Source organism: Camelus bactrianus, chromosome 23, assembly GCF_048773025.1.
Source record: "Camelus bactrianus isolate YW-2024 breed Bactrian camel chromosome 23, ASM4877302v1, whole genome shotgun sequence".
Lineage (NCBI taxonomy): Eukaryota > Metazoa > Chordata > Mammalia > Artiodactyla > Camelidae > Camelus > Camelus bactrianus.
Window position 1 is genome coordinate 16,287,398 of NC_133561.1, and position 12,335 is coordinate 16,299,732.

Sequence of the window (12,335 nt, forward strand, 5' to 3'; positions counted from 1 at the left end):
CATGAAGCTTAAGCTTCACTAGCTTCCTGGTATATAAAGCTTTTACCTGTAAAATGGGAATACAGGAAAAAGCTAATTGTATATTGTGAGATGACAACCTATAAAAATCAGCCACCTTTCAAGGAATCAATGAAGGGCAGAGGGCCCCTTCCTCTCTATACACTGTTGCACAGAGAAGTTTGCTTTTCTTGATGCAGTTTTCAAGGAGCTTTATCTCTTCTATTCTGCTCTTTTCTCCTCCAGTTCTGCCCTTCTACTCTTTCCAGTGTTGTAGGCAGTAATTTGTTTCATCTTTATGACCATGACCAGACTAACAGAAAGCAGCAGAGAAAAGAAAAAGCCCCAACTTCTCTATTTTGGGCTATAGGGGGTTGAAGAATATAAGAAACATTCTCCAAACAGCCCCTAATCTAGTTAATTTTTTTCCTGTAATTGGATAAAAAATAAATTGAGGAAATTTATTTCAATTTAATAAATAGGGGACTATAATTCCTTTTGGATATCACTGCCTACTGTTTCAAAAATTAATGGACTCAGTGGCATAACAGAATAACATCATCACTTGTTTCCCCTCCTATTTTGTTCCACCCCCAGTACCAAAACCTTGACTGCAGCATCATCAGCCAATCAAAACCCAGAATGTTTAGTAATCTTTATCAGTATCATTTAAAATGTGGTAGATGTAATACGTATTAACTATAGACATATGAAATAAATTATACTAGTTACCTCTAAATTAATTTCATTCTTTTGAATGAGAGATAAGTCTGGAAATTTTTTAACTTTCAGGTCATTTTTATATCACCATCTTTTTTTGGCTGATGAGTTATTTCAAGGCTGTTTGCTTTATATAAGAGGACTTTGTGAAGAAGCAGTTAGTCTCAAAAAAGATAATGAAGATAATCCATCTGCCATATGCCTTGTAAAGGTAGGTAGAAATGTCTTACTGTTAGACAATATTGTTATATAGAAAGTAGGAAAAACAAATGGAATTTTAAATTCAAAGGAATTCGGATTTCTAGATCCACAGTAATCCATCCCTATGAATGACTGATGTTCTAAAATACCTTAAAAGAACATTATTCCACTCACTCATAATAGTTAACGACATTCCTTAAATTAATAATTAAGGAATAAAAAAATATCTTCCATGCGTTTAACGTATGTTGTTATGAGGCTCTTAGTTTTCTTCAAAACTCTGAATGTTCAATATTATTTGTAAATAATCAGTTAGCTCTGATACACAATATTTTGTTTGTTTTTGGGGGGAGAGATAATTAATTTTATGTATTTATTTACTTTTTAATGGAGGTACTTGGTATTGAACCCAGGACCTCATGCATGCTAAGAACAAAGTCTACCACTGACCCATACCCTCCCCACCTCTAATACATAATTGATGGTCACCAGCTATTCTCCTCTTAGTATGGCATGTCAGGAAGTTGTCATAAGTTGCCACTCAGAATATTTGGTTAAATTTATGTATTCTTGTGTTCCACAATTCTAGAAGGGATGACTTCTTAATGAATAATTTAATTTGTATAGAACAGTTCTTCCAAAGAGGTTAAGTACATAGACCTATAAATATTAAGTGTTTACTATACAGTTGAACAGGATTCCAGCAGCTTTTATTTCACTTACCTGCTATGTAAGGGAGACACTGAAAGTAAAACTGATAGCCATCGAGGTGTAGAAAGAGAAATGGTAAAAGGGCCTGGACAAATGATAAATTTGACAATCAGTGCAAAAATTAATTGTGTTGACTATATACATGTAATAAGATTAAACAGCTTATTTTTAGAATCAGTTATGTATAGGGACTGATACATAGTAGGTCCTCAAATAGTCTTTCAGTAAATAAAAGAATTAGTGAGGAAAGATGAGTTAATCACTGCTGATAAAGTATCATTTGTATAGTTATATTAAGAATACTAATGCTTCAAAATGATTAAATTCAAGTTAAGTAGGAAACATGTCACAGAGGAGTATTTTTGATATGGTTTTAATGTAGAAGGAAATTAGTTGGGCAGCTATGATATGTTGTTTTATGCATGACTGAGTGACAGAATTTATCAATTAACTTAATCATAGGTGGCAAGGCAAAGGAGACTTTAGAATGTCTTTGAAATCTGTGAAATGCTTAATGGATGTTAAAGCTAACAGTGACAGAGAAGGGATGTTGTAGACCTTAGGCCATATAACCTTTCCCCCAGAACATGAAGCAGAAGGGAACAATCCTCTCCAGACAATATATAATGTGTTAATTATCTATTATATGCAAAATGCAAAGGAGATGGATACAAAGTAAAAAACAAATCTGCTATTTTCAGTCTGCTTACAGTTTATTGAAGAGAAAATTCTTTACATGTAAAAATGATATCTAATTCTAGAAGTAGTCCCTCAGTTTTGCTAATCATCATAGTTAATCAATTAGCAAAATCTAAGGCAAGGAACATTTGTTTGCAAATAACACTTGTAAAATAGTCATTCCACAGAAATTCAGAGGAAGCAGAGATTAGCTGCCTTTGGAGTACAAGTTAGGGCATGCTTCATGAAGGAAGGGTATCATGAGCCAGGCTATGCTGGATTTGAATAGCCATGGGGAAGGGGAATAGGGCAGTTAAATAAGGGACATGAATTTGTGTAAAACATTCAATATACATTTGATTTGGAAGTTAGGTTAGGTTTTGAACATCAAGTCTAGTATAAGAGAAATAAGGGAAAAGTAGCAGCTGAACCTGCCCTTAGGGCAAGGGTGCTTCTGGTGGGAGTTGTGAGGACAGCTTGCAAGAATGGGAGTTTCCAAGACTGTCTATGGAGAAGCCAGTGTTGGAGAGAGAACAGAGATTCATAGCCAGGAGAACTCAGCTGGATCAAGAAGCAGATGATGAGTTGTGCACTAGGACTGAGACGTTATGCATAGCTGGGGAAGCAGATACCAATGAAGATTGGTAAGGAGGTAAGGAGAATAGAGCAGGGTTTATGGGTGCATATGATAGCATTGTTTAGAAGCTAATGCCATGAATGAAGTTCATGAGTGTGCCAGTATACACTGCTGGGATGAAAGAACATCTTTGCTGATTGGCGGGAAAAAAGCACAACCTTAAAGTTAAGAATTATGTTTTATTTGGTAGACGTTCTGAGGACTCAAACCCGGGAGGCAGCCTCTTAGATAGCTCTGAGGGACTGCTCTGAAGAGGTAAGGGAGGAGGCGGGGATATATAGGGGGGTTTTGCAACAAAAACCAGGTGTCAGAACATCAAAAGATTGCTGTTAACTAAAGAAAATCAGACATCTTAGGTTAATGAGTTTAGGACTTTTCTATGTATGGGAGGATGCAAAGAGTCTGGGCTCTATGAAATCATTCCTTTGATTTGCACCTTAACTATCTAGGGCTAAGTACCCAGCTTTTCTCCATCCTGAATCCCTTCAGGGTGCACAGCTGAGGGTGGCTGCAGTGGCTGCTGGCTTGATGGCTGCAACATCCTTTTGTTTTCTGACTTGGCAAGCTGCATTCTTCATCCACACCTTTAAAGAAACTGGAATGTTTAGAAGTAGAAGGGGAAGCACATACATGGATTGTTTTATATACACTTTCACTTTTAAATGACAAAATAAACCCTAGAGAGATTGTTACATATGCAAGGACACATAACCAGCTAAAAGAGTCCTGGGACTTTTGATTATGTTTCTTATTCAAGAATGATTATTTTATTGGGCAGTATTTTGAGTGCTTAATAAAAACATAAATTTCTGTGACCCATCCCTTTTTGGGAGTAGTACAGTTAGTGGGGCTCATGATCTACATTTTTAGCAAGTCCCTCAGGTGATATATATGCAGAGTAAACTTTGAGAACTGTTCTTAAAGAACAACTATTAACTATTGAAAGTTGCTGAACATGCTATTTTAGGAAAATTAATGTGACATTGGTTTATGGGAAAAACTGAAAGTGAGGAGATACGAGAATTTAGAGATCAGTTACTATAGTACTGGAATAATACAGGTGTAAGCAATAAGGACTTCAGTTGGCAGTGAGATCAGAAGGGAAGGTTTTTGAGACTTATTTTACTGGAAAAATCAGGACTTGGTAACCAGATATGAAACCAGGAGAGAGAGCACAGAGTTAACCCAAAATTTTAATGCCAGAGCAGTGCTTTTCAATCCTACCTCCTCTATTTTTGGAGGCCTATATTTATAAAGTATAGTAGTATACTAGGGATAAAGATGTCTTCATATTTATTGATGAAAATCTGTTTTGGCAAGAGAATCAACACAATTTGGGAAAAAAACAATACTGGAAGGAGGAAGAATGATGGGATACACATGAATGGATGAAACATATGTCTGTATTACTAGAGAGTTTAGTTGATGGAAATTTTTCTGTGCTGGATTCTGAATAAATTCAGAATGAAATTTACTTTAGTTGAATTATTTAATTTCAGCCTCTTCATTCTGCATTTAGTGTTCATGTTTTTAAGTTTTACAAATAATTGGAACTTCAGAGGTGAAAGGAGTTTTTAGGATTGGTGAGTCCCCTGAGTTCCTAGGTATTTCAAAAATATATTCACTCTTGAATTTTTCTGCTTTGGCTTAATTTTAGTTACCATTAAAATAGTGTGTTTTCCTGTCTTCTATCAAGGTTTATTTAGATTTAATTATGGATGTTTGAATTTGAAGAATGTGTAATGCATATAGTAATATAAAACATAATGTATAGAAAGCATAATGTAAAAAAAGTACAAAATACACTCTTTATGACATGAAACAATAACCAAAATATTTCATTTTTGTAAATGAATTTTGATTTTCCAATGCTGAACATTTACTGTCATTTAATTAGCTGGATAGGTCTCGAACATATTCTCTAGATGAATTTTGTGAAGAACAGTTACAGCAGGCTATCCAAGCATTGAAACAACTTGAAAATATCATGGATAAAGCAATTTCAGAAGTGAAAATTACAATTTTAAAGGTACATCTTTGATTGTATTCTATTTATCATTTTTAAAGTATTGACTAAAACAGTTGTTCCAAATTACATCCCTGGAAAAGTGTTAGAAATGGGCAGGTAGAGGGACAAAGGTGGTTAATTAGCCAACCAAGTAGATACATGATTTCTCTAGGTGCTATGCAGAAGGCAAATAAATGTGTGTGTGTATGTGTGTGTATGTTGCATATATATGTATATTTTTGTAAATACCTTCAATGTGCTTAAACTAATTTAAGCTGACATATATAAGGAAACATAATTTGTTACAAAGTTCACAGTGTTTGTAAGACAAAAAACTCATATTCGGGAGAAACATAACTAGATGAGACAAAACTTTCCTAAGGAGTTTATAAAAAGGATTCAATAATACAATGAACAATGTCCTCAGAGCATTCTTACACAGTGTGCTATGACTCATTTCACAGGATTATTTTATATAGCTTTGCTGTATAGGGAATGACAGTGCAAGAAAGCATAATTCACAAGTGCCATTTGATGAGGGATTGATACATTATCATCTAGTTCTGGACTTGCTTCCTCTGCTGGTTTGAATGAATCCAGCTGGACATTTGAGGCTCTCTGGAGCAATGAGTATACTGTGTCTCCCTCAAACTATTTTCAAATATTATTTCACTGAATTGAATTTTTGATCGATACTGGGTAGCAATGACTTCAAGGCTTTACTTGAAGTATTTTTACTTGATAAGAATATGAAGTGCAGCTATTTTTTTGTCAATGAAATAAAGCCTCTCATTCCTTATCTTATTCCTTATAGTCTCCCTAACCTCCCTAAGCCCAGTCATATGTAGACAGACTTTGGGTCAGTTTAGCCAAGGACAGTATAAATCAAAAAGGGACTAATAAAGTATAGTCATAGTTATTTTACTTTCTTACATTTAGCATCACCAGGATTGATCATGATTTTTATTCTGTTTCTTAAAGTGGTGTATCACATTGATCAATTTGTAGATATTGAACCATCCTCGCATCTATGAGCCAAATCTTTTTGATCGTGGTATGTGATCACTTTAATGTATTGTTGAAGTCAATTTGCTAATTCTTTGTTGAGTATTTTTGCATCTATGTTCATCAATGATATTGGTCTGGAATTTTCTTTTTTGTCATGTCTTTGTTTTGTGTGTGTGTATGTGTGTGTGAGATGTCTTTGGTTTTGGTATTAGGATGATGCTGGCCTGGTACAGTGAAGCTTTCCTTCCTCTTCACTTTTTTTTGAGTAGTTTGAGTAGAACAGGTGCAAACTCTTTTTTTAAATGTTTGGTAGAATTCACCTGTTGTGAAGACATCTGGTCCTGGACTTTCGTTTGTTGGAAATTTTTGATTACTGATTCAGTTTCATTACTGCTAATAGGTCTGTTCAAATTTTCTGTTCTTCCTAATACAGACTTAGGAGAGTGTAAGTTTTTATGCATAAAGAATATGCATTTCTTTTATTTTGTCCAGTTTGTTGATGTGTAATTGTTTGTAGTAGTCAGTTATAATCTTTGTGTTTCTGTAGTGTCAGTTGTAACTTCTCTTTCACTTTTGATTTTATTTATTTGAGCCCGCTTTTAATCTTGATGAGTCTGGCTAAAGGTTAATTTCCTGATACCAGCAAATTGTTTATCTGTGTTTTTTATATCTCTCTGAGCGTCTTTAGAACAAGTATTTTGAATTCTTTGATAATTCCTGTATATCCATTTCTTTGGGCCATTGACTGGAGGTTTACTGTATCTCTTTGGTGGTGTTATATTTCAGTGATTCTTCACAGTCCCTCCCAGTAGCCTTGTGTAGATGTCTGTGCATTTGAAGAAGCAGTCACCTCTTCCAGACTTTGTGTACTGACTTCAGTAAGGGAAGCCTTTCACTTGTGGATGGGGCATGCTAGAACATCTTGTGACCCTGGGTCCAGTGGTACAGGGTGCCAAATGTGGGGCCATGTGGAGGCACTGGGTCCTGGGTGGCAGTGTGTGATGTCTCTCACCTCAGGCCTCTTAGGACAATAGCATCAACAACTCTATGGTCCTTGGCAAGTGCTATGAGGGTCCACAGTGGCTGCAAGGGCTGTTGATGTCTTAAGTGGTACCTCCGGGTCTAGAGGCTAGAGACCAAGACAGGCAGTCATGATGGCCAGAAATGGTGTGTACACACTTGGCTGATAGGACCATCTGCAGGTGCCTATGCAATGGCAGGGACCAGTTGGAGACACACTTGTAGTGGTGAGGGCCAGACAAGCAGCAGTGGCTGGGCCAACTGTGGGTACACTGGTAGCTTCTGGAACCTGGCTGTCAGTACTTACTACTGTGGTTGCTGAGTCTCACCACAGGTGCATGGCAGTTGAGGCTAGTAATGAGGGTGAGGCTGGGTGCATGCAGATGCTTAATTGGTGAGGTAAGTTGCAAGTAGGCACAGTGGTACAGGCCAGTGACTGAAGACAGGGCCTGATCCAGAACTAGAAGCAGCTGTGGAGGCCCTGGCTATTATGTGTACTCTCCTGTGAGTGCAGAGTCTCTCTCACACACACCTAGGGACTGCGCAAGCAGTGGAGTTGGTGATGAGCATTATGCCATCAGGTGCAAGTGCATAGCTGGAGGGGCTAGCCCTGAGTGTATGCATGGCAGTGAGGGTCAGCCATGGGGTTTTAGTCTGGCATTTTGCATTCAGGTAGCTGTAGAGGCATGGGCTGGCTCCTGGTGTGGTTCCTGGACTCTGGCAGAGACAGGGATGAGGAGAGGTTGGGGAGGAACTTAGGCATCAGTGAAATGCAAATATGTGTGGCAAAAGCTGGTGAAATCTGCTGGGTGGTGGGTTACAGCAGCAATGCTAGCTGTTGGTTCTTTAGTGGCAAAAGCTGCTGAGTTTGTCTGTCAAGCAGGTCACTGTGAACTGCAGTTTTTCCTCCTGCATGGCTGCTATTGGCAGTCCCTGTTTTTCTTCCTTGTTTAGCCATCTGTACATCTCAGCTTTGCTGGCTTGTTTGGGTGAAATCAGAGACCTTTGTGCAGTGCCCCCAAATCTGGGGAAGCTGGCTGCTCATTCTCCTCTTCCTATCCTGGCCAGAGGGACTCTTCCTACCAGAGGAGTTCCCTCTTGGCACTGAGCAAAGCCAGCTTGGGGTGGGAGGTGGGATGATGCAGGAAAACTGAAGCTGTCTTATTTCTCTTTTTGTGCAATTATTCTCAGTTTTTTGTTCCACCGTGTTGCTAAAATTTCTTAAGTGGACTTAACTTCCAGAGCTGTTTTTGTTCATCGATAGCTGTCTAATTATTGATGTTTGTTGTAGGGCAGAAGCTAGGTTACCCTCACCATTTTGGATGAATTATTTAAACTGTCCTGAGTCTCACTACTTTGTGGCCAAACTCTAGGCTATTGGTTCTCAAGTAGGCTGCACACTAGTATCACCTGGGGTGGGTAGTCGATATTGATATCTGGGATCATCTTAGACCAACAGAATCAGAATTTCTGATAGTAGAGCCCAGACAGCACTATAAAAGCTCCTCAAGTGAATCTAAAATACATCTAGATTGAAAAACATTCTTCTCAGCAATGTTTGGGACTGCCTAGTTCTGGAAAAATACAGCACAGGTATAGAACTGATGGACTGGAAACCAAGAGTCACCATCAGTGACGTAAACCTACAGTCAAAATTGAGATATGCCTGACCTAAAAGTATACCCTGTGATGACAGAGAATATGTTAGCCTCTCAAATGCCAGAATTCCCATCAGCCTCACCAATATTCAGTAAAAAGACCAACATTACCAGGCTTGTCACTGTATAATTTTGTACTAATATAGTTATTAAGCCATTCGAAGCTCTGCTTCACCATTTTACCAATAAAAAAACATGCAATATGCACATAAAATTTTCTAATCATTGAAAAGATAACCTTTCCAATAAAAACAATACCTATTAATAAAGTTAGCATGCCATTTATCAAGCCCAGTGTGACTCTGCCCATAATTGGTATAGAAATCCTGTCTTTTTCTAGTCTGGTTTCTTCAAGCAACTATTGCAACTATTGTATCACTAAAGAACTGCATCACATCGGTAAATCATTCCTCCAGAGAGTCAACCAGTACCGTAAAAAATTTTCCAATTTGGTAAATAACTGACCCAATTAATTTTTAAGAAGAAAATAAAATGAATAAAATGAAACATGAAAAGAGGCAACATAAAAAACTAATGCAATTATGTTTTTAAAAATTAGAATACAAGTTGAAATGGATGATGACTTACCAAGTATTTATGTATCAATGGAGCAAAACATAAAAAACCCGAACAACCAAAAAAGAATGAAAATTGGAAATATTTTTAGAATTTTTAAGTCCCCTCATTAATAAAAAATGTTTGTGTGTCAAAAAGAAACCATTTTGAGTAACTTCAGAATTATTTTTAGAAGCACAACTTAGAAATGTTTAGTGGTACCAGTAATACCAGTAATTTTTTATTAAAACATGTCTTTAATAACTTACTGAGTCATCTTGAGATATGATTATATTATTAAAAAAATAAAACTCTAACATCAAATTTAATGAATTCAAGTTTTTTCTTAATTCTGTATTTAAAAAATTCTGATTGCTATAGCCTAGCGTCAGGGTGACAGCATTGCACTGGGTTTTAGGAAACGTTACGTTTAAACTTGGCTCTCCCCTACTGGTAACTCTTAGTGTATTTGAGGAGGGTCTCTCTAAGTAGACGCATGTTGATATCATTAGTATGTACTTCTTCTTTGAGTTCCATAAACTTATCTGCTTATAACTAAGACACCAAACTTCATAGACTTCATAACGCATGAGTTGTTTTCTTTTTCTTTGACATTTAAATACAATATTAAGCATGAAGCGAAGTCTTAATGAAAGTTGTTGATAATGTTTAGTTCAATACATTATTTAAACTAATAAAATACTATAAATTAGAAATTACACTATATTAACATAGGAAATGATCACTTGTCTCTCAATTTATTGAATTTTAGGTGGCAGAAAAGAAAAATATTAAAGAATACTTTGAGTCAAACCTCTCTGAAGACACAGCACATTTCAAGCTGCCTAAATATCGACGCTTATTAAAAGTAATTTTCAAGTTTCTAATGTTGGTTGACTATATGTTTCAAGAACTCATCCGTCAGCTAATGAACACTGCAGTCACACTACTTTTAGAATTATTTGATAATTCTGCTAAAATGTCATTTACAGTGGAAAAAAAGAATGAAAGTCTCATCAAGTAAATCACTTTTTTGCATTATAGAAGGAATTTATAATCATATTGCTGTGATATACTGTCACTTATAGAGGAAATATACAATAATTTAAGCTAGAATTTGCAAGTAGAGATAGTTTTACTTCTTTTCTCCTGATCTGATGCTCTTTCTTTCTTTCTCTCTCTTTCTCTTTTTCTCTTTCTCTCTCTTTCTCCCTTCCTTCCTTCCTTCCTTCCTTCCTTCCTTCCTTCCTTCCTTCCTTCCTTCCTTCCTTCCTTCCTTCCTTCCTTCCTTCCTTTTCAAAACTAATTACCCTGACTAGAATCAGTGTTACTAAAAGTGGCAAGAGTAAACATCTATGTTTTATTCCTGATCTCAGGGGGCGAGCTTTTCTGTCTTTCATCATTAAGTATGATGTTAGCTGTGGGTTTTTCACAGGTGCTTTTTATCAGGTTGAGGATGTTCCTTCTGTCTTTACTTTGTTGAATGCTTTTGTCATGAAATGATGTTGAATTTTGTTAAATTTTTTCCCATGTCGATTGAAATGATCGTGTGTTTTTTACTTTATTAATATGATGCACTACATTACATACATACATTTTTGTAGGCTGAACCAATCTTGCATTCTTACAAATCCCACTTGATTATGGTGTATAAATCGTTTGTATATGCAGCTGGACTCAACTTGCTAGTGTTTTATTGAGGATTTCTGCATCTGTATTCATGAAGGGTATTGGTCTATAGTTTTCTTTTATTGTGGTGTCTTTGTCTGGTTTTAATACTAGACTCATAGAGTCAATTGGTATAATTTCTTCCTTAAATGTTTGTAAGAATTCACCAGTAAACCTGTCTGGGCTTGGGGCTTTCTGTTTTGGAAGCTTGTTAATTGTTGATTCAATTTCTTTAATGGAGTCCTATTCAGATTGTTTTCTTTCTGATTTTTGTGAGAAATATGGAAAGATTAAACAAAAAATGATTCTGTGCTATTCTCTTGCCTCCAGAAACTCCTGTGACAGCTTTATTTCAGCCTTTTTTTTCATCTTATTTTTAGATTTCTGCCTTATTTTATTATGGCTAGATTTTGCTTTTTTACCCAATCTGAGAGTTTCTGTCTTTTGATAGGGAAATTGAACCTATTCACATTTAGTAATAACTCTTATGCTTTGATTTTATTCCTTCCATTTTATTTATGCTTATTATTTATTTTACTTTGTTTATTGCTTTTCTCTTTCTTCTTTTCCTGTTTTTGCTGATGCAGTCAAATGTCTCTTCATTTTCAGTTCTTCCCACCTCCTTGTTTTAGAATTCTTTTTTGCTTTTTGATTTGTTTATGAATTCTCCATCTTTCTAATAATTATGATTAAATTATTATTTTCTATTAGTATATACTTATAATGTTTTAGTTTTCCATAAAAATGTTTTTTTCTATTCTCCCCAATTAAAGCTTGTAGAATATTTTTACTTCCCTATCCTGATGAAATGAGACATATGATTTTTTACTGTAATAAAATATACATAACATAAAACTTACCATTTTAACCAGTTTTAAGTGTGCATTCACAGTGTTGTGCAACCATCACCATATCCATTTCCAGATCTTTCTCATCATCCCAAACTTAAACCTTGTACCCATTAAACAATAACCCCTCATTCCCTATGCAACCCGCCTCCCAACCAAGAAAGCCCTTTTAGTCTCTGCTATACTTTCCATCTCTATGATTTAACCCATTCTAGGTACGTCATAGAAATGGAATCAAACAATATTTGTCCTTTATATCTGGCTGTTTCACTTAGCATAATATTTTCAAGGTTCATTCATGTTGTAGCATGTATCAGAATTTCTTTCCTTTTGAAGGCTGAATAATACTCCATTGTATGTGTCCCACATTTTGTTTATCCTTTGATCTATTGATAGACATTCAGGTTGTTTTCACCTGTTGACTGTTGTGATTAATGGTTCTATGAACATTGATGTGCAAATACCTGTTTGAGTCCCTGCTTTCAGTTCTTTTTTGTGTGTGTTTGCATGTTCTTAGAGGTGAAATTGCTGGATCATGTGGCAATTACATGTTTAACTTTTTGAGGAACTTTTCTGTTATCTTCCATGGTAGCAGCACTGTTTTAAGTGCCACCAGCAAAGCACTA

At 36.0% G+C, this 12,335-nt stretch overlaps 1 protein-coding gene across 1 annotated transcript in view; it reads left to right on the top strand.

Annotated features, from left to right (window-relative positions):
- The window catches only part of DNAH14 (dynein axonemal heavy chain 14), a 259,076-nt gene that overhangs the window by 36,568 nt on the left and 210,173 nt on the right, over positions 1-12,335 (top strand). Inside the window, exons 8-10 of the mRNA XM_074351453.1 lie at positions 790-928; positions 4,842-4,973; positions 9,966-10,213. Coding sequence (XP_074207554.1) covers positions 790-928; positions 4,842-4,973; positions 9,966-10,213 — 519 coding nt within the window. The remainder of the gene's footprint in view (positions 1-789; positions 929-4,841; positions 4,974-9,965; positions 10,214-12,335) is intronic.